Source organism: Abrus precatorius, unplaced genomic scaffold (assembly GCF_003935025.1).
Source record: "Abrus precatorius isolate BTA unplaced genomic scaffold, Abrus_2018 Scaffold11, whole genome shotgun sequence".
In the NCBI taxonomy this organism is placed as follows: Eukaryota; Viridiplantae; Streptophyta; class Magnoliopsida; order Fabales; family Fabaceae; genus Abrus; species Abrus precatorius.
In genome coordinates, this window is record NW_020874303.1 from 1,000,061 (window position 1) to 1,022,274 (window position 22,214).

The 22,214-nt window shown below is 32.3% G+C and overlaps 3 protein-coding genes across 6 annotated transcripts; 1 reads left to right on the top strand and 2 right to left on the bottom strand.

Annotated features, from left to right (window-relative positions):
* Window positions 1–3,823: 3,823 nt before the first annotated feature.
* On the bottom strand, window positions 3,824–5,151 carry LOC113854191 (transcription termination factor MTERF4, chloroplastic-like). Its single transcript, XM_027485077.1, has one exon. It carries the CDS (start codon window positions 5,027–5,029, stop codon window positions 3,824–3,826), a length of 1,206 nt encoding a protein of 401 aa, XP_027340878.1. The 5' UTR covers window positions 5,030–5,151.
* A 6,900-nt stretch (window positions 5,152–12,051) lies between these two features.
* Window positions 12,052–13,251, bottom strand: LOC113854192 (transcription termination factor MTERF4, chloroplastic-like). Its single transcript, XM_027485078.1, has one exon. The coding sequence runs from the start codon at window positions 13,249–13,251 to the stop codon at window positions 12,052–12,054; it is 1,200 nt and encodes a 399-aa protein (XP_027340879.1).
* Window positions 13,252–19,686: 6,435 nt separating this feature from the next.
* LOC113856181 lies at window positions 19,687–21,608 on the top strand. Of its 4 annotated transcripts, none has more exons than XM_027487899.1 (3): window positions 19,687–19,925; window positions 20,043–20,195; window positions 21,113–21,608. In XM_027487899.1, the coding sequence occupies exons 1-3, from the start codon at window positions 19,893–19,895 to the stop codon at window positions 21,230–21,232; spliced, it is 306 nt and encodes a 101-aa protein (XP_027343700.1). In that variant the 5' UTR covers window positions 19,687–19,892; the 3' UTR covers window positions 21,233–21,608. The 4 variants fall into 4 exon arrangements, 1 of the variants encoding a protein (XP_027343700.1); XR_003502874.1 differs by lacking the exon at window positions 19,687–19,925 and adding an exon at window positions 20,358–20,408 and having other exon boundaries at window positions 20,049–20,195; window positions 21,106–21,608; XR_003502875.1 differs by lacking the exons at window positions 19,687–19,925; window positions 21,113–21,608 and adding an exon at window positions 20,337–20,371 and having other exon boundaries at window positions 20,049–20,195.
* Window positions 21,609–22,214: the final 606 nt, after the last annotated feature.

The window sequence follows — 22,214 nt, forward strand, 5'->3', positions numbered from 1 at the left end:
TTTTATAGCTTAAAGATAATAATAAAAATTTATATTAAGATAAAAAATATGCATATATATAATAGAAAATATGGTATTCATCCGGTTTATTCCCTTTTTTTCAATTTATAATCATCTAAATAATACATTAGTTCAACTTTATTTCTTTTTTATTTAAATTCTTATTTTATTCATCTTTATTTCAGTTGGATAACCTAAATATCTAGAGCATATTTTTTTCTATTTAAAAAAAGAAAACAAAAAAGTATACTTATTTTTTGTTTTTCTAAATTAAAAAAAAGAAAGAAAACAAGCATGTTATTAATTGTTACACTTCAAAAGTATGAGTTAAATAGTCACACGTAGATTATTTACATATAAGTCTATACACAAGGCTTGTGACTCTTGTCATGAGTTCTGTTCTTTTCTTTTTCTTTTGCACACATCCATGTCAATGTTTTAGCTATCCATACAAATGTAAGTCGAAATATTTGCAATCTTTATGTAGAACATTGGAAGGACAAAAATGTAAACATATAGACAATCCAATGATCCATTAAATTTAACGTTTTGGAAGCTCTTGCCTATTTTACTACAAAGTGAATCATATTAACAAAATCGTAGTAAATATCCTGAGAGAAAACTTTAATTCAAGCATGGAAAAAGATTAGGCCTTAGGCTGCATTGACAGTGAGTGTAAGGGCAAGCAAAAATTACTACAAAAAAGTAAGGAAGCTATAGCTATCATATCATTATAATTCATTATTAGAACTAAGCTATCGATTTAAAATTTTCAACATTCAGAATCAGTGGATATTATTATGAGACTGGCACAGAGCGTAAGACTGATTGTTTATACCAAATTATTGAAATCAAATTTTCAGGCAGAATATATATTGCAAGAATAGTTCAAACAGTTTGAATGAAGGTACAACATTTACAGAAAAAAAAGGATTAATAATGAATGACATGTTAGAGCACATACTCAACCTAAGTAGAACACAATGGTAACACAAATCTCCTTTTAAATCTTTCAAACTAATGATACAATGTCATCCTCTTGAATCTGTTTACTCTACCAGCAAGTTATTTAACAAAATGATATCAATTTAGATAACTTTTCAAATTAACACAATTCAGATGTGAGAAAGGGAGCCAAAAGTTTCCAAAAATAAAAGATTTACTCTTGAAAAAGGAAGCCTCAAAATAAAACCTATCAGTCATCCTGAAGTGAGAAAGGGAGCCAAAAGTTCCCAAAGATAAAAGATTTACTCTTGAAAGGAAGCCTTAAAATAAAACCTATCAATGATCCTGATTTGACTATGCTTAAAAATAAGTTCCCATGAAGGAATTTAAGACTCCAAAATGTAACTCTACCAGAGTAAACTACTTGCCCTTATAAATATTATGAAAATCATCCACAGGAGTAACAAACTTGTGCTCACAGTTCCCTAAAAAACTGACAGAATTATACAAAAAAGAACCAGAGTAAGAATATGATCTAATTGGCATATTTGAGTTAACATGGAATGTTCCTCTCATCAAATTTGATCAGCAATCAATCCCTCACATTCTTTTCCTTTCTCTTTTATTTATTTTTTGAAAGACTAAGGCCAAACAATCCTTCAAAAATGGTTCGCATATGTACACAAATTAAAAATGGATAGTGTTCTGTATGAGATGGATGGCTCTTCCAGTACAAATGGTCTTCAACGGTGGTTCAGAGCTTCTATGTTCCAATGGAGAGTGTTCCTACAAGAAACACTCTAATACTCAAGTTAAAGGAATTTTGCTCAGGTTGTAAGGTAAAAAGTGTATTTGTCTTGGGAAGATTCATTTATGTATAAATGTTAATAGTTTTGTCATTTAGCATACCTGCTATGAGCTATTGGGCGAAGGTGTGCATTCTTGCTATTGTACAACGATCATAATGTACCAAATAATGTACCTTAGTTCTGACATGAGTGAAGGTGCATCAGATTGAGATTTGTTCTAGATGACACAAGATAACCGTAGTCATGAATGTGTTCAGGGGTATTCTATCTGCAGTGGATTTTGACTAGTTAAGATCACCAACACGAGTCGGTTATGAAGTGGGCGAGTCGAGATGAAATAGGTTCTTGTCTAAACTTACCTTTGTCCAGAGTCAATTGGATTTCTTTCGCACTACTTCTAGATTTAAAAAGTCTAATTTGCTAAAGCGACCACTTCTATGTGTACCTTTTCTATTGGAGTAGTTGTGTTAGTTTTTTATGCACATAAAAAACCAACCCTCCAATAGAAAACTAACAACTGTTCCAATAAAAAAACATGTAGAAGTGGTCATTGCAACAAGTTAGATTTTTCAGATCCAAAAGCAACGCAAAAGAAATCTAATCAACCTTAAACAAAAGTAAATTTAGACATCACAAAAACCTATTTCATTTCAATTCGTTAACTTCATGAACAACTCAAGCTGGGAGGCAATTGATCTAAGGTCAAACCTCTAAGTTCACCATCACTAGTCAAAATTCACTACAAAATGACTGCAGTCATCCAGGATGAATCATAGTCCAAACCACCCTTATTTATATCAGAACCAAGATAACCTAACTATTGCATAGTACAATCATACAACTATGTTCCAATACTTCCGATAAATGGCAACCTTATTTAACACACGTCATGCATTGACGTACAATGACAAGAATGTACACCCATGTCCAATTGCTCATGATAAATGTGCTAAACAACAAAGCTATTAACACCTATATATAAAAGAGGAATTTTCCTAAGACAAATATACTTTTTACTCTAATTCAACCCTACAACCTAAGAAAAATTTCTCTAATTTGAGCATAGGAGTGTTTCTTGCAAGAACACTCTCCATTAGAGCATACGAGAAGCCTTGAAAAACAGTTGAAGACCATTTGTACCAAAAAAGTCATCCATCATGATCATGTCGTACAAAATAGAAAGGATTATGCGATTTGTATCACTGAAGCTCTCCATGCTACTAAGTCTCTAAGGCTCAATGTGTGTTCTTAGATAGATTCATTGAAGCATCAAATATTATCATCATTATTTTTGAAAGTGGCATTTCCCTGTTTTCTAGTTACTCTCACAAAATAATCAAGAAATCATAAAAATTACTAGTAGTTAACAAAAGTTCAAAATTAAATGCATCCAAGATTCCTCAAAACAGTATGCACTAACAAGATATAGCAACAATTTTAGGTTGAAGGTGGCTATATCATAAGCTTGTGAGACATCTTAACAGAATTCATTAATTAAAGAACAGCAATAGCAATACAACTAAATGCAATTTGATTTCATTGAAATAAGCTTGGCTTATTAATCCTCTCTGTCTGCTCTAACAAACCGTGGCCATCCACCCAAGGCATTCTATATAGTTTATGGTAAAGACAAGCCTATCACGTCATTTATGTTCAAGATGGATGGAAAAAAATAGTAGTGTGGTTATGTGATAACAGAACAAATCACAGGGACGGTACAAATGTTTTGCTCATAGGCCACAATAGATAAACATTTTTAAAACAAGGCAGTGATCAAGATAAAATCCAGCAGATGGCCAAAGAAAACAAAGGCACTCTACCTTTAATGTGTTATGTGGTATAAACAGAAATATAAAAACCAAGCTATCGTAATCGAAAATCACCAGTAAGTTGATTTATATACTTGATTATGAAAACAACATGCTATAAATCTGGCAAAAGTCCCACTACCCAAGTCTCAAATCTCAAAAAGTATACACAACGTGAAAGCAAGCAAAACTCAAGGTTCAATTTATATTCGAAATAAAAAAGTTGGAAGTTAGGACAATAGCCTGCAAAAACATTCAAAACTACATTACATTCAAATGATTGATCACATCTCTATAGACACCAGGTAAGAGAGGCAAATCTTTCTGAAAATTGACAACAAATTTCTGCAAAAAATTTTCCTCATTTAAGCAAATAAAAGAACTAAAGCGGAAACTATTCTCAAGCAGACCTCTGGATTTCAAGATTTTAATTACTGAGAATCTAGGTACAATCCTCTTCTCAAAGTTGTAAGCTAGAACTTGAGGATAATCAGCAATATCTTCTGATGACCAACCCATATCCTTCACAAGGAAATTCATTTTTTTGGCAAACATCTCCTCTGACAACTTCATAAAACAAGGAAACTTTCTAAATGCCCGAAGAGCAATTTCGCGGTTCCAGCCCCACCTCTCATAAACCTTAAACTTTGATTCCCGCGCTTCTTTGCTCCTAATAAGCATTTCAATAGCCACAACAAAAGTTGCTTTCAAAGGATTAAACCCAATTTCCTTAGCAGTGTTGAAAGCTTCCACAAATCTGGGATGCTTTGCATACGGTGCAGTTCCACAATGCATCATCAAGAGAGAAATGGAAGCTTGAGGCACACCAAATTGCCTCAAAACCTCGATGTTTGGAACCAAGTCATTCACCATATTAGCAAATGTAAAACCAAATGGGGCACTTTTCAAAGCTCTAACAACTTCTTGATTATCACGAACTATACCCCTAAGTACCTCATAACGTGGGATGAGGCATTTTTCCAAGCTTCTAGCCAAGATAATGTGGTTATCAATTAGGATCCTAGGCATATCGGCGTTTGAAACACCAATAGAACGGAAGAACTTGAATTTAGGCAAAAGGATGTTCTCAGCATTTGCATTGAGCACCCTTGGAAATTTAGCCACAAATTTTGCAAAATGGGTTTTGGAGAAGCCATAGTTGTTGAAAAGATCAAGAACAGCATTTGGGCCATCTGGGTTTTTGATATTCACCCTATGGGAGAGTTTCATAGCCAATGTTGGGGACACCCCACATGAGTTGACGAGGTAAGACACTGTAAAGGTGTCACCTTTATGAAGGTTTCCATCAGATTCAGAGCCAGAAGAGGTGGTTGAAGTGAATGAGTTGAAGAATAAAAGGAAAGCATTGTGTTTGTATTGCAGAAAAGAATCCAATCGAATTTGGGTACCTTTGTTGCAGTGTAAGAATGATGCAGTTAATCTTGCAATGTGAAAATTAGGAACCATTTACTCACTCACAGATTTGAATGGACGTTGTTGATAGCTGAAAGGTGAAACACTTTCACTTGCACACACTTGAGGATGTGATAACGGGGAAAACGCAATGAAGATTATCGTTGAGTTTGGCTACGAACAGTGAAGGTAACAATGTGACATCATGACAAAGACACGCAAATGGGTTTCGGAGAATCCGTCGATGAAGGACACCTATGTGCAGGTTTTTCAGATGAACCCTCCTGAGTTTGGACTTGCGAATGAAACAACGCGCGAAGAGAAGGAAATCAAACGAGGTTAAAGCAGCCAAGTATGCATAAAAAAACAAAATAACTAATAAATTTATGTTATTATAAACTTTTATGTGATAAAATAAATAAAAATTAAATCTTTGGGTCAAAGCCAAGTATGCATGAAAAAAGAGAATAAATTAATATTATTATAAGCTTTTATGTGATAAAATTAATAAAAATAAAATCTTTTTTATTTCTTTTTGGACAGATAATTTAAATAGATTTGTAGACCTTATACTTTCCTTTTATTTTGGTTTATAGTCTGTATACTTAAAAAGCCTGGTTAATGTTTTGCTTTTATCCCTTTAATCATTTTCATTTGTAAAATGTTTTTTTATTATGTGACTAATGTTGTCTATGTAAAGTTTATATGGATATTTACGTCTTGCTATAATGTCGTTGTTCATCAACATCATTTTCCCCGCATCTTCTTTTTTTAATTTCATCACGTAAACTCCAAATTGTGAGTTTTCATTTGAGAACTTCGTTGCATTTCTAATATTCTCTATTAAATAACATAAGACTTAGAATGTACAATAGTAACAAGGAATAGCAATAGTGAAAGTTGTTAACTGCCATGAAGATGATGTAGAAGGGGATTGGAGAGTTTTTATATCTATAATGTTGAAATGAAACTTAAAGAAATGTTTGGTATAGAATTTTAAGTAACATTATGGAGAAATGTGTTTCATATTTGTTTATTGAGTAACTTTTTTAAAAAACTTTTTATTTTTTATTTTCATGCTTAGTATTAAAAAAATTTATCTAAAAATATTATTACTTTTACAAAAATACTCTTAACTTAAATATAAGTCATATAAAACTCCATGCAAATAATGATAAAAGATAAACTTAACAAAAAAAAATAAAGAAAGAGCAGAATAACTTAGATAAATAATACAAAAATAAAATTAATGTTTATCAAAAAGTAAGAGCAGAACAACTATGAAGGAGATGACGTGAGAGAGACTAGTAAAGTAAAGAGAAAAGAAAGTACAACAATAATTTAGAATTAGTAAAGTGAAATAAGATGAAGAAGAGAGTAAGATCAGAATAGCTATGAAGGAGAGGGCGTGAGAGAGACTAGTAAAGTAAAGAGAAAAGAAAGTACAACAATAATTTAGAGTTGGTAAACTGAAGAAGATATTTTTGTCCACAAATTTCAGTTCCTCAACAAAGTTAAGGATACTCACCTATTGAGATAGAAAAATAAAAATTTCAATTTTTTACAATTCAAATTTTTTGAGAATCTCACATCTTTTGAAATATTTTTTTGTATCTTATACCAAACATATAAAGAAATTTTTAAGTAACATTCTCAAAAAAGTTAAAAAAATTTGAATACTAAACACCGCTTAAAAGTAAAATTTTTTGACTCCAAACTTTAAAGTGTGATAATATATGCTACATCTTTCCTATCTTTCTTTTAGGGTATATCATCAACTAAATAATTATTTATTTAATTTGCTAACCACCTCTTCCATACTATTAACTTTTCTTTGTTACTCTCATTTACAACTTGACACTTTATTTAGTACTCTCACTGACAATTTGTTTAATAGCCTAAGGGACACTCCACATGAGTAGACAAAGTAAGACATTATACAAGAGAGTAAGTGATGCAATTTATTTTATATACATTTTTAATAGTTTTTAATTTTAAAATCATATAAATAGTATCTGATAATAAAATAAAAAAGATTATCTTTTTTTTTTTAATTTTATTTAATTTGAAGTGCATCTTACAATTACTTAAATCAACATATATATTATTAACACTTGAACTTTAATCTGTTATCAAACAACAAATTATGTTATGCTGCTCTCTTATTATTAATGTTATTGTTCTTGTCTTATTAACAAATAATATAATAATATTTCACTTAAAAAAAATATTATTTATTTGATAAAATAAATTCTAAAATTTTAATTATCAAATAACAAATTCTTCTTTTGCAAAGATTATAACAATATTAACCAAGTAATAAATTAATAATCATTAATTTACTAATCAAAATTGAGTCTAGCATTCTAGCAACACTCCTATTGTAAGCATACACACTTGTTCCAACAAGTGCTGCATCTCCCATCTAAAAGTTTAATCATTCCCATGCTTAAGATTCTTCTGTTTCATACACCTGTTAACAATGCTTAAATTATTTATTAACAACCAATATCAACTAGTGATCAAACTGGTAATCTATTTTTAACTTATCATGTTAATAATTTAGCAATTTCTAACAAGTATGTAACAAGTCATGTTACAGTATAATCAGTAATAACCAAATATGATACGCTTGGTTTGGAATGTTCATCAATACAGAACTTCTTTTTCAACTGAAACAAACTAACAGTTTATTGCTGGATGTTGCTTAAGCGTTCCATCCATAGGGGGAGACCAATATATTTGCTTGCATACTGAACAATGAATGGATTTCTCTTCAAAGCACTCTGATATCTAGTGGACAGAACTTGAAAGCTCAAACTGTTTGATGTTCATGGGGCATTGCATTCCTCAACTTTTGAGGACTAGAAGTGCTCTTCCATGTAGTGACAAGTTGTGTCAAGAGCTTCTTAACTTATCCTACATTAGCTCTTTCGGTGAAGTTATTATGCTCATTATCTTCAATATGATCGAATATCTGCCTTACAACAACAAAGATGCACACTGGCCATATACCTCTGAAACTCCCCTCTCTGCCTCATCAAAAGAAAATTCTGGCTCTTTGTTTTGGCCCTTAATGAAATTGCACCATTTGTCCGTAACCCTACCACTGAAAATGTCAAAATCTGATAGGCCAGCTTATGACAATTCAACTTGTTGAATATATACTCTTCCTGTTCTAGCACTATAATGATCAAGGATACGTAGTTACATACAACATAATTTTATTAGTTTTGATCAATGCTAAGTGGACAGAATCACTGAGAAATAAGATAAAGCCTTTTTCTTTTCAATGAAAACTCTTAACAAATCATTTTATTTAAATTTGAAAAAATTAGTATAAACCATAGATTCACATGCCTAATATAGATATCTTACTGGGGTCTGGGAAAGCAAAAATACATCATTTTTTTGGGATTAATGAAAAGGAAAGTCATTATAATTGAAGGATTTCTTCTTAGTTCTATCTCAAACTATATTCAAAATTGAAATTAAACACAATCCTAAGACAAGTTGAATCCGGTGTAGTTATTTTTCTAGGGTGAGCCTTGACATAACAGTAAGGTTGCTGCATCCCAATACTTGAAAAACCTCTTTGCTAGAGCAAGGTTAGGGCCGGCTGTGTACATTTACCCTTTCCCAACCCCACTTGGTGGGCATCCCATTTGTTAATGTAGTTATTTCTATTCAATTACTGGGATTAAGCTTTAATGTTTGAAGTTTACTATAATTTCGACGCGTAATTGTCACATCACTATTGTTTTTACATTCAAATATAAGGCATTGCTTTTATTCAAAGATCCTTACTCTACTCTGGCATCTCTGAGAATGTCGGTGAGTTGATCCAAGCGGCAAGAAGTGTAGACATGTTTCTAAAGAGTGGTTCACTACCTTTATTTAACCATCAGTTTGTAGACGGTAAGAAGTGCTGAATTTCAATTTGGTGTTAGCTTGTTTGAATAACTCCTTCAAAGTACTCAAGAATATTTAATCTCTATCAGAAACGACGGAGGAGGAAAAGCCATGGAGTTTTACAATTTCTTTTACAAAGATATGAGCTACATCCACTGTAGTGAGTTTGAAGGGAGAAGAAGGGGAAAGAGATTAAAGTTCTCTCTTGTTTGAATGTTTAATATTGAGAAGAAAGAATGATAGGAGAATTTAATTATATAAATAATTTTAAAAATATTTTTATTTTTAATTTTTTTTTTAAAAAATTGTCACTTGAAAAATTAATAATTTTTTTAAAAATTTTAAAATCTTATTTGTGAAATAGTATAAAAGGGTGGGAGTGATCAAATTTCTTAAAATGAGAGAACTCAAAAAACAAGCTTTTGAAAGGTTTAGAAAAACTCTCAAAACCTTTTTATCCTAATTAAACAACTCCCAAACAAGATTAAATTCCTTCCCTTCCCTTCCCTCCTAAACCTAACTCTCAAACATAGTCTTAGACAACAATAAGATAAAATCCATAGAAATGTCAGACCAGACCTACGCAATGGCAACAATAGGCAATGGCTACAATAATCCTACAAGAGATAGGTCTCATGCTTATTTCGTTGACAAATATTGCATTGCATAATAAACTCTTTGATATCCCTTCGCATACCCTCCCAATATAACACTCCAGCCACCCTTTTGAAGGTTCTGAAATAGCCTGACTGTCCCCGAGTAGGTGAACTATGGAGTTCATGAATGATGGTTGGGATCCTCGAAAACTGTTTAGGCAGAACCAGCTTTCCCTTGTAGTATAATTTTCCCCCTCTCAAAGTAACTCCTATATTATGGTTTGTAAGCAAGTGTCCTTCCATACTTCATCATCCCTGTCCTCCCATTCATCAAACTGTAACACTGTCATGGCTGAAAATATGGATTTACTAGAAAGTGCATCAGCAGCTGAATTTTCTTTTCCTGGTCTATATCAAGTCTCAAATCATACCCTATGTCAATAGCCTTTGTTCCGTGAGGAATTTGAGACCTTTTTTTTTATCAGTAATGATGGTAAAGTGACTGCCCATTAAGTAATGCCTCCACTTCTGTACAGCTTGTACCACAGCCATCAACTCTCTTTCATAAACTGACTTATTCTGCCCTCTCTACAGAAATTGCTTGACTCCAAAAGGCTAAAGATTTGCCTTCTTGTAATAGAACAGCCCCTAAACCTTTACATGAGGCATCAGTCTCCACAACAAAAGGTTTCACAAAGTCAGGGACTGCAAGAATAGGTAGCTGGGTTATTGCTGTTTTCAACTCCTCAAAAGCCATTTGTGCTTCCGTGCTCCATTTGAAACCATCCTCCTTCAATAACTGAGTCAAAGGTTGTGCAATTTTCCCATAACCACGCACAAATCATATGTATTAGCCAGTTAAACCCAAAAATCCCTGTAAACTTTTGAGATCTTTAGGGACAGGCCAAAGTCACATTACTTCTACTTTTTTGGATCAGCTGAGACACCATTAGCTAAAATAATATGGCCTAGAATTTCAGACTTTGCCGCCCAAAGGTGCATTTCTTTTTGTTCACCTTTAATTTGTGTATGGTGTACTTGTAACACTTGCAACACCTCTTTCAAGTGAGCTAAGTGCAGCTCAACTGAGGGGCAGTATACGAATATATCATAAAAAAGACCACCACAAACTTCGGAAGGGAAGGCTGAAGTAACTCAGTCATGAGAGCTTGAAAAGTGGAGGGTACATTTGTCAATCCAAATGGCATCACCAGAAATTCATAGTAACCTTCTTGTATTCGAAAGGCTGTCTTCTCTACCTCTTATTTTTTATTAAAATCTGATGATAACCAGATTTAAGTCCAGCTTGGAAAATAGTGTTGCTCCTGCCAATTCATCTAATAACTCTTCTATGACTGGGATTGGAAATTTATTGGGTATAGTGACCTTATTCAAATATGAAAGAATGCCTCTTTATTGCAAAACCGTAATTCCCAATGCTACACCAACGTGGTTCAAATTAAGAATAGGAAGAATTATACAATTGCTATGCCCTGACGTAATTCAAGAGACCACCCTCTCCAAACCAGCCTAGTTCTATCCTAAAAAAACTCCCTTCACTAACTACCCCGAGCTCTTATTTATATTGCTAAAAGGGCTAGTGTCCTAACTACTGAATTAGTTAGTTACAACTTATGAGTTCTCCCTTTTTCTCCTACTATATACATTTTTAAACCTATCAAATTTATGTATAATTGAATACAATACTCCAATTTGAAGGACTCAAGAGTACAAGCACCAATCTTGTTGGGCAACACAGATTCCTTACTCACTACTCACAATAGGTTCCATTCAAGATTTTTATCTAAAGAACTCATATTTTAAGACAATGTCCTCACGTGTTTGAGGTTTTGGGCACCATCATTTTCTTAGTTGACTAGTCTAAAATTTGGATTTAGATTTTGATGTATAAAGAATGAAATATAGAAGTTTCAGTTTCAGACTCCAGTTTTGGGCATGATCATCCACCTGCATATCAACTGGGTACATTGAGACTGTATGTGAGAGTGCAGCATCAAACAGATCATAAGGGAAGCCTTTAGAAACATCAGTTAATCTCTGCTCTCCTCTGTCTAGTAGCTCATATCAGCATCACACTGCATTCCACATAGTTTATGGTAGTTTTAAGTATAGACATGCCACTGACCACAGTATATGTCATTTTTGCTTAAAACATATGAAAAAACTGTAGTGTGGTTATGTGACAACAAAATAAATAACAGGAAAGAAACAAGTGCTTCCCATAATATATAAACACGTTTTAATATATAAACATGTCGAAAACAAAAATTTAGCGTCAATACAAAATTCATTGGAATCATCATCTCTAACCTACAAAACATAGGAGTTTTCTTTTAATGTGTCACATGCAATCGACATAAATAAATCAAGATACATAAATTGAAAATTACCAGAAAGTGGATTGCTATATTTGACTATAAAATCAATACGCTACACCAAAAGTCCCTCTACTGAAGTGAAATGAAACTGAAAATGTTGACACACAAAAGTGTAATCAGATAAAACTCAAAGTTCAGTTTAGCATCGGACAATAGCCAGTAAAAACCTTCAAAGAACATTCTGACGATTAATCAAATTATCTTGGTAGACATCTGGTAAGTGAGGAAAATCTTGCTGAAAATTGATGACAAATTTCTTCAAAAATTTTTCCTCTGTTAGGGACATTAGGGAACCTATGGACAAATTATTCTCAAACAGACCTTTTGATTGCAAGATTTTAATTACTGAGAATCTAGGGATAATCCTCTTCTCCAAGTTGTAGGCTAGAATCTGAGGCCGTTTAGCAATAACTTCTGATGGCAAACCCATATCCTTCACCAGGAAACTCATTTTCTTTGTAACCATCTCCTCAGACAACTTCATAAAATTGGGAAATGTCCTAAATGCTTGAATTGCCATATCATGGCTCCAACCCCACTTCTCATAAACCTCAATTCTTGATTCCCAAACCTCTTTACTCATTGTTAAAAGCACTTGAAGGGCAAATACAAAAGTTGTTTTCAAAGCATCAAACCCAATTTGCTCAACTTTCTTGACAGCTTCAACAAATCTGGAATGCTTACAATACACTACACGCGGATAATGTGCCATCAATAGAGAGATTGAAGCTTGAGGCACACCACATTGCCTCAAAATCTCAATGTTTGGAACCAAAATATTCCTTACGTTACAATATGTAAAAGCATATGCTGATTTTTTCAAAGTTCTAACAACCTCCTTATCATCACAAACTACACTCTTTAGGATCTCGTAACGTGGGATGAGACACTTTTTCAAGCTCCTTCCAAAGATAAAGGGGTTAGCAATTAACATCTCAGGCATGTCAATGTTGGAAACCCCAATGGAACTAAAGAACTTGAGTTTAGGCAAAAGGTTATTCTCTACTTTTGCAGTAAGCACCCTTGGATATTTAGCCACAAATTTTGCAACATGGGTTTTGGAGAAGCCATAGTTCTTGAGAAGATGAAGGACAGCATTTGGGCCATCTGGGTTTTCAAAATTCATCTTTTGGGAGTGTTTGATAGCCAATGTTGGAGACACCCCACATGAGTTGATGAGGTAAGACACTGTAAAGGTGTCATCTTTGGGGTTGCTTGTATGAGAAATGCATGAGTTGAAGAGAAAAAGTGAAGCACAGTAGTGTTTTTGTTGCAGCAGAGAAGCAAATTGGATTAGGGTACCCTTGTTGTTGAAGTGTGTGAATGATGATGCATTTGCAATTAATCTTGTAATGAGAACATTAGGCATTATTTACTCACTTAGAAATTTGAATGCACGTAGTTAAGTGCTGCAGATTATGAACCTTTGAACAACTTCGTCAGATTCGGTAGAGATGGAATCGAAATTTTGTGCTTTGCCAACGGCCACCCAACTTCATGCTTTGGTTGGGGGAAGAGAGGCAAGAAGTTTAGGTTAGTTGGTGGGAAGGTTTTGGGGAAAGGTTTTGTTTTAAGTGGGTATTGAATATAAATATAATCGACTTAAAATTATGAGATAATATTTTTTTTTATTTTACCCATTTTCTTACTTTAAGAGCTAAATTTTTTGAGAGATGATTTTTAAAATTAAGTTATTAAATAATAATATAATATAATTTTTTTTTTGTAAAATATGATAAGAAAAAAATTAATTTTTAATATTCTTTTATTTAAAATTTTTCATGATTTCGGATAATTATAGTCTTAACTAATAGTAACACGACATTTATGTATTTTTGTTGTTGTTGTAAATCACCCAAAAATTTCTCTCATTTCACGATTTCAGAGTGAATTTTATTTTTAAAATTTAGTTTTAGTCCTACGCAAATATCTAATTTTACTAGACAACCAAGAGAAATAAAAAAAATATTATTATATATTTAGAATAATTATATATATATATATATATAATATCTTAAATTGAAGATAATTTATTTAATTAATTTAATTTTTTTCTCTAAATTCTCACATTTTGGGAAGTTACAGTTGAATATTTTAGGAGTGTTTTTTAGGATTAATTTTTTATCGTACCAAATAACTTTTGTTATATAACATGTATTTATTTTTTTATTTAATATAATATAATATTTATTATTAATAGTTATGTAATATAATTTTAATTATTTATTTTTAAAAATAATTTAATTTAATGACACTCTGCGGTGCAAAAATAAATAATTTATTAGTTCCTTCCAAAATGTTGCTTTAAACATGAAAAGATCGTAAAATCTTTCTGCTCTCCACAAATCAAATAACATGTTAGTATTATTTAATTATCTATATGTTTTGATTTTAATTTTTTTAAATTTAATATCTTTTATTCTTGGTACCTGACAAATGTTGATGTAATTAAATAGGAGGTTGTTACAAATCATAAAACATAAATTTTGAAAAAAAATAGAGAGACAAATACAATTTTTTTTAAAAATTTAAAATTTTACAAAAATATTAAGTTTAAAAATATATTTAAGCCATTAATAAACCATCAATTTACACTAAATGAATGCATATAAAGTTATTCAGAAATTTTTATGTTAATCAATTATTTAAAAAAAATAGTGATGGAGATATTATTTTGGTTTAAGTATGTAAATTATATAATATAATCTTTCAAAACCTTTGTTTTCGGTAAAAGATACTATTTTTTGAATATTTAACTGAGATACTTTAAATTTGTGTGTGTGGCTTAGAATTTTTACTTGAATCAACATATGTTGAATTTGAAATTTGAAGGAGAAAAGCTAAAATGGATCCCACTAATATGAATTCACTTGATTTTTTTTTTATTTCTTAAATTTCAGTCATTATTATTAGAAAGAGTTATAAGCTATTATGTTTAAAAGGTTAAAAATACACTTTGAAAATATATTTTGTATTAACAAATAATAGTAATAGAAATCTTTTAAATTTGTCTGTAAATGAAAGTCACATTCATTTAATCACTTTTAAGTTTTGCATTTTTGTAATTTCTCTCTTTTTTTTTTTTTTTTCTATTGTAACATATTTGATTGTGTATATTTGACATTACAGGTTTCATAGTTTTTAATTTTTTTTTCACTTTAATCACTCTAAAAGACTATAATAAACTTGCATAAGCTCATGGTTAATTATTAAATATGATAAAATATATTCATATATGTTCACATTTTCTTTTACCTAAAGAAGTGATCTCGAATGATACTAGGGAGAGGTTAAGAGGATACAAAATTACAAAAAAATAAAAAATAATATTACTTTTTTTTAAAAATTTACATAACTAATTTAGTAATTGCTAAGCCCATCATTAGGATGGTCCAACAGAATTCAAACATGAGGATATATTAATTGAGAAAAAGAAAAAAGAAAAATAGAAGTTGCAAAGATCCTTTAGTACTTAAGTTAATCTTTAAACATAATGAGTTAAGTACATGTCATTGGACTTGAACCCAACTTAAACATATTGGTTCATAATGTAAAAGTGTGATATACATCATATCCAATGAGCATTCACTACTGGACAATTTAATTTAATTTGACTTATTATTGAATTGACTGAGATAAAGTTGAGATGAATGAGTTGCATTAGTCCAATAAAAGGTCATAATGATCTACTTATGACCCAGCTTATACTTAACAGTATAAGAATGTTAATTTCATGATGTGTTAAAAGAATTTCATGGTAAATTGAGATGTAATATTATAAATCAAAAGCAAGAAGTATAAAAAACACTTAATATTAAAATTAGAGACTTATGCAAAGATTTATTGTATATATAATATAACTTTTTCCTCTTCTTTCAAGTTGATTATTTGTTGCAGAGTCTTATCAATTTAAAATTCATTCATTCCTACACAAGATTGTACCCATATAATAAACTTTTAAACTATTTGTAAATTATTGATTAACAACAGTATCAATTAGTAAACAAACTGGTAATCTATTTTCAACTTATCAATGATCTATTCTTATGTCAAAAACTTTTAAGACATTTTGTTAACTAATAATTTAATCATTGTTAACAAATATATCATGTTATAGTATAATCTATTGCCCTCTTAATTTATGTGGAGGAATCAACATCTGTCAAGGAAAGTATGCATTAGACATACAATCTGATGCTAGTCTCCTAGCAGCCAAGGTTGCACCAACTCCTATGGTAAAGATCACATGACTTTATCAATGTGATTTTAATCCATACTCTGATGTTTCAGCCTATAGAAGACTTGAAATTGATGTATTTGACAACTATTCTAAAGCCTGGCTGAATATTAACAACACAGATCTCTGATATTCCTTAGCATTATTAGATCTTGCTTCTATAAAGGATCCTTTAACCCTTTCTTCTTAGCCAATCTAGCACCAAAAGCAGACACATTGAAAACATCCTTGAGCAGGATCAAAAAATTAAACTAATTGTAAAACTACGGATTCAAAATCTTCTGCTATCCCTTAATAAATGCTTGGATACATTAATATAACTTATCATTTAGTAAAGGTGAAAATTTAGTTCAAAATCCTATTCTCTGGTTAATTGTCAGGAAATACTACCCCAATTCCTATTTATCTGTTCATAGAAAGAAAAAAATTACACAAACCAAAAAAATCAATCATTTAATTGGAATTAATTGCTAAAGTTTTCAATTTATCCTTTATCAATGCACTCTTAGACTACTCAAATAGTATAAATATTTTATACGGACCAAAAATATAAGTAGGAAAGCATAACAATTATTAATGTGTTGAATTTTTAAATAGAGAGAACGAGGAATAAGTTTCTTCTCTCTTTCGACAAATAAATTGAAACAGGAGTAATATATAAATTCAAAAAAATACATGATGTTTATGAAATTGATAAATTTGTTAATCTTTTATTTACTTTTATAAATATTATATAAATTTTTTAATTTAAAAATAAAATATTTATCCTATCTTCTATTTTCATTCAAAACAACTCCCACGTATTAGTAAAAAGATAACATAGTGGCAAACTGCTTTCCTTTCGGTATTGATTAACTAAAGTTTTGATTTTGAATTTTTATACATGCAAGAAACTTCAGTATAGACTCACTCACTACATCAATTTAAAAATAATTGGATGAGCTGAGGATAAAGCTGCTCGCTGTTAATGCTGTACTCAATGACGCTTATAATGATGTGAAGGCATGGCTTGATGAGTTGAAAGATGCTGTCTTGGATGCAGAAGATTTGTTGGATGAAATCAACAGTGAATCTTTGGGAGGCAAGGTGGAGGGACAATCTAAAAGCTTTTCTACTCAGGTGAAATCATTACATTCTTCTCCCTTTAATCAACTCTGCAGGAGCATGAATTCCAACCTTGAAGCAATAACGGGAAGGCTAGAACATTTCGTGTAACAGAAAGATATTATTGGTTTGCAGTGTGTTTCTAGGAGAGTCTCTTATACCCAAGATACATATTTGTTCGTTGAACTCGTGGTCGCTAGAGAGGATGACAAAGACGAGTTACGAAACATGCTTATATTTTATGACGATGATGATGAGAGCAATAATAATGTAGAAGTGATGATGGGGTCTCGGCAAAACAATCCTTGCTCAATACCTTTATAATGATAGTGAAGTGAACAAACATTTTGATTTGAAAGCTTGCGCGTGCTGATGATTTTGATGTTTTCAGGGTAACCAAGAAAATCGGAGTCTATCACACTTAAAATTGTAATATTACTAAACTAGATGTTCTTCGTGTTGAACTATAGAACAGCTTAATAGATAAGAAGTTTTTGCAAGTACTTGATGACCTCTGGAACAACAATTATAATGATTGGCATCACCGAATAGCACCTTTTGGCAGCGGGAAAAGCGAAGTAAGATCATTGTGACGACCAGACAACAAAGAGTTGCTGACATCACACATACACTTCGCATTCACAAGCTGAAGCATCTAATAGATGAAAACTGTAGGCAAATACTTGCAAATCTTGCATTCAGAAATGAAGGTTATGACAGATATCCAAGCCTTGAAGAAATTGGTAGAAATATTGCAATAAAATGCAATGGCATACCATTAGCTGCAAAAGCTTTGGGAGGTCTTCTGTGATCAAAAGTTGATGTAGAGGAGTGGATAAGAATTCTGGACAGAAGCTTATGGGCACATGATGATGTTTTTCCAGCTTTACGCATAAGTTATCGTCATCTTCCAGCCCAATTGAAAAGATGTTTTGCTTATTGTTGATTTTTTTCCAAAACAGCATTTGTTGAATAGGAAGGAGTTGATTTTGTCATGGATGCCTGAAGCTTTCTACAACAATCCAAAGGGGTCAAGCAATGGAATCCATAGGTTCGGAATACTTTAATGAATTACTACTTAGATCCTTACTTGAAAAAGACAAAGCTGAAGAAGAGGAAAAGTTTCGAATGCATGACCTCATTTATGATTTAGCTAGACTTGTATCTGGGAGAAGTTCTTGCTACTTTGAAGACAGTAAAATCCTAGAAACTGTATTTCAGGGTGTAGATGAGATAAAGTGTTTGCGCACCTTTCTACCACAATCTCTGTATTATCAATGTTACTTGACCAAATCAGTGTTGTATGGTTGGCTGGCGAAACAACATTGTTTGAGAATACTGTCATTGTTTGGTTACAAAAAATATTAGTGAGCTACCTAAATCAATTGGCAATTTGGTGCTCCTGCGGTATCTTCATATTCTAATTTTGTCATTTGTATTAGTGATTGCAACTATTGTATGTTGCTTCCGCCATTTAGACAATTACCTTTTCTTGAGTAGCTTGTCATTAAGAGGATGAGAATGGTGAAGCAAGTTGGTCACGAGTTCTAATGCAAGAATGCAAATTCCTTTTCCTTTCATCCATTTCCATTGTTGGAAAGTCTTGAGTTTGAAGAGATGTCAAACTGGGTGGAGTTCCTACCATTTGAAGGTGAAAGTAGCAACTTTCCTTTTCCTTGTCTAAAGCATTTGCGTTTATCCAAGCACCCCATGTTGAGAGGAAATTTGCCCAACCATTTACCTTCATTGAAAGAGGTGCACATCACAGAGTGCAACCAACTAGAGGCCAACTCATGCTATCTGCACTGAAAAACCCCAATTGAAGCAATGAGTGTTAGAGAAGGGGGAGAGGGTTTGTTATCTTTGCTTGACAACTTGCCTTATGGTGTACTATCAATTGAAAAGTGTAACGGCTTGCGGTTTTTGCCAAGAATGATACTCAATGCCAATTGTCTTCAAGGTTTGACTTTTGAAAATATCGATAAGAGCTGCAATTCTTTCATGTCCTTTCCGTCAGACTGCTTCCCAGCTCTTCAATGGCTTCTTATCATTTGTTGTCCCAACTTGGAAGCAATTACTAACAAAGGTGGAGAGGCTGCTTCTAATTAGAATTTGGTAATATCAATGATTGTGAGAAGCTTAGGTCACTTCCACAAGAGATGGATCTCCCTGTCTAAGGTACTTGAACCTTTCTATGCTTCCACAGCTTGCATTATTGTCCCCAAGGTGGTTGCCTTCCAGTCTAGAATGACTTGATGCGGATTTTGGAATACTATCACTTATGTCTAAACAGAGTTATGTTTCCAATTCCAATGCCTCACTTCTCTGTCGCATCTCTCTCTTAAAGGTTTTGGGGAAGAAAATGTCCTCAACACCTTGCTGAAGGAGCTATCACTGCCCACTTCTCTTAGAAAGCTTGTAATCTTCTATTGTCAGACGCCTTTTGATGATCTAAATGGGCTTCAACATCTCACTTCTCTCTGAGAGCTCGAAATCCGGTATCGTGGAAGGCTTGGTTCATTGGCAGAAGATCAACTGCCATCGTCTCTTGAATTACTGTGGATAAAGAGGTGCCCTTCACTAGAAAAAAGGTATCGAAATCAGAAAGGGAAACACTTCTCTAAGATTGCTCACATTCCTGCCATCATGATAAATGATAAAGTCATAATATGAGCTGCTGCATCGGCAGGCAGGAATCATCCAGTGGTAAAGCCTTCAAATTTTTTTATATGATTTAAGACCCACTAGTGTTGGTGGCCATCAGTGCTCTGGATTTCAAATCAGTTAACAGTTTTATAATAAAAATCTCTGATTCATGTGCAGAATTTGAGGATGAGAACGAGTTCTTGAGCTATCATAGAGCTTGCATAAGTGCAGATGATGAAGAAGGGTCTTGCAGCTCTCAGGAGGGCCTTTTTCCCGGTTGTCATGAACCCGAAAGGATGTGTAGCTTCCACCTCTCACCCTCCTTGGTATTAGCACTCTGTTCTTTTTAATTAAAAATATCATTAATAGCCTGCTCGTGATTCATCGGATTACATTTTTATGGTTAGTGGTATGCTATGTTGTGATCATGTATTCATTTGAACATGCTAAGTTCTTTCCTGAATCAGTGCAGTGAAAACAAAGTGCAGAGTAGTGTATCTTATATCTGATATTAAGGATTAAATGTACAAACTTGCATGGTAATCTCAGTATCCGTAAACAAAATTGTTCTCAAGACTCAATAGTATATACAATGTTACCTTGTCAAGAAGATGACAACTAAATAAAACACTTTGAATATGGTATAGATTTTACTTATAAATAAATCTATTGCAGCTACGAATTGTACTCTTTATCATACCAATAATTAACCTCAATAATAACTATAAATGCATTGCATTTCCAGTGACCCATTACGCATCAAGTTCAATTTTTTGCTTTAATTTTAGGAAATAACTAAAACGCACATTTTACTGTTATATCTTGAAAGGCTCCATAATATTTACTCATAACCCCATGAGTTTCATATTCACTTTCTAGATTTCTACATTATTCACACTAGGAATTCTCTCAGTTTTGTTTATTTAAGAAATTATGGTTTAGTTAACTTCATATACTATTTGAATAATCCATTTCTTTGCAGCTTATTTCCTTATGCTTAGTTAACTTCTCAAATTACAATTATTATTTGAATGATTCACTAGGTAAGTTACAAGTTATTTCATGTTAATTTGCTTGAACAATTGGTTCTAATCCAAAAGAAATTTCTTAGATCGAGTTTAAATTTTAATGTTAAAAATACTGTCTTCTGTATGATTTTGGTGCTAAAATAGTCTATTATGTTAATAATAATAATGGAATATTGTCATATTTCTAATATTTATTTCTTATTTCTAGGTTTTAGGTGGCAGAAGTTCTTCTTGCTTTGGATTACTCGCTCATATTTGGAATCATCTCCAAAGACTTTGAATCTCCAGAATGTGTTTGGGAGAGAAGATGGTTACATAATGATGTCAAACTTTAAACCAAATTTAATCATGGGTGAAGGGCATAGCAATGTTGTGGATTGGTGGATATTGGCAAGATAATAAGTAAAGCAAAACAATGCTTGCTGTGATGGTCCAAGTCAACATGGACCAGAGTTTGAAACATTTGCAGCAGAGGCCTTTCATGCATCTCCCGCTGTCATAGTTGCAAATGCTTTTGACATCTTTTTATTTTTCCATAGATTAAGTGCTAGTCTAGGCCATTGTGATGGTATCATGCTATCAATAGACTAAGTTGCAGGAGATAAAGAGCATGATGGTATGGTTTAGTTTGTAAAGAAACACCTTGTATAAATGGACATATAAGTAACAAAGGATCTCTGTTCTAAACTTCGTCTTCCTTTATTGCATTAGCCTACATTTTTTATAAAATAGGACTGAATAATCCTTTGATAATGGTCGTGATTCGGGCTTTTAAGGAGTATTCCTGTTTTTACTGATTTCTTTATTTGTTTTTGCAATTCTAGAATTCCATTCCCCAAGGTCGAATTCTCCCATTCACTAGTCAATTTTCTTTGGATTTTAACACCACGTAGTAACAGGATAGAAACTTTACTTCAAAATTATGACTATAAAATTTGAGAACTAACAGAGATAAGTCTTTTACTTCATGACTTGTCACTCCAATGACACACAACAAAATTGATTATTATCATCTAAACTAGGTAGTCGATGAGGAGGAGAAAAAAAAAACTATATCCAAAATAACTATGATGTGCACCAATGGGTCGGGGGAGGGGTCAATTCCTAGTACAGGGTACAAGTTAAGGTGATCTCCAAAGGATAGTGTTCATGCAAGAAACACTTCACGCGTCAGTAGAAATTTGACCAAAGTAAGGGTATAAGATTATGAGGGCTTATTTATTTTTTTAATGTTTTTTAAAAAACCAATTCTTAAAATAATGTTTTTTTTAAAAACATATTCCCTGTCTGGATCTTTTTTACCACGTCAAGAACTGT

What these genes read in the sequence shown, in the direction of transcription:
- LOC113854191 (XM_027485077.1), bottom strand. Translation starts at nt 5,029, where the DNA reads ATGGTTCCTAATTTTCACATTGCAAGATTAACTGCATCATTCTTACAC.
- LOC113854192 (XM_027485078.1), bottom strand. Translation starts at nt 13,251, where the DNA reads ATGCCTAATGTTCTCATTACAAGATTAATTGCAAATGCATCATCATTC.
- LOC113856181 (XM_027487899.1), top strand. Translation starts at nt 19,893, where the DNA reads ATGAGCTGCTGCATCGGCAGGCAGGAATCATCC. An exon ending in TCGGCAGGCAGGAATCATCC is followed by an intron (nt 19,926 to 20,042) that starts AGTGGTAAAGCC and finishes TCTGATTCATGT; the next exon opens with GCAGAATTTGAGGATGAGAA. An exon ending in TCCACCTCTCACCCTCCTTG is followed by an intron (nt 20,196 to 21,112) that starts GTATTAGCACTC and finishes TCTAGGTTTTAG; the next exon opens with GTGGCAGAAGTTCTTCTTGC.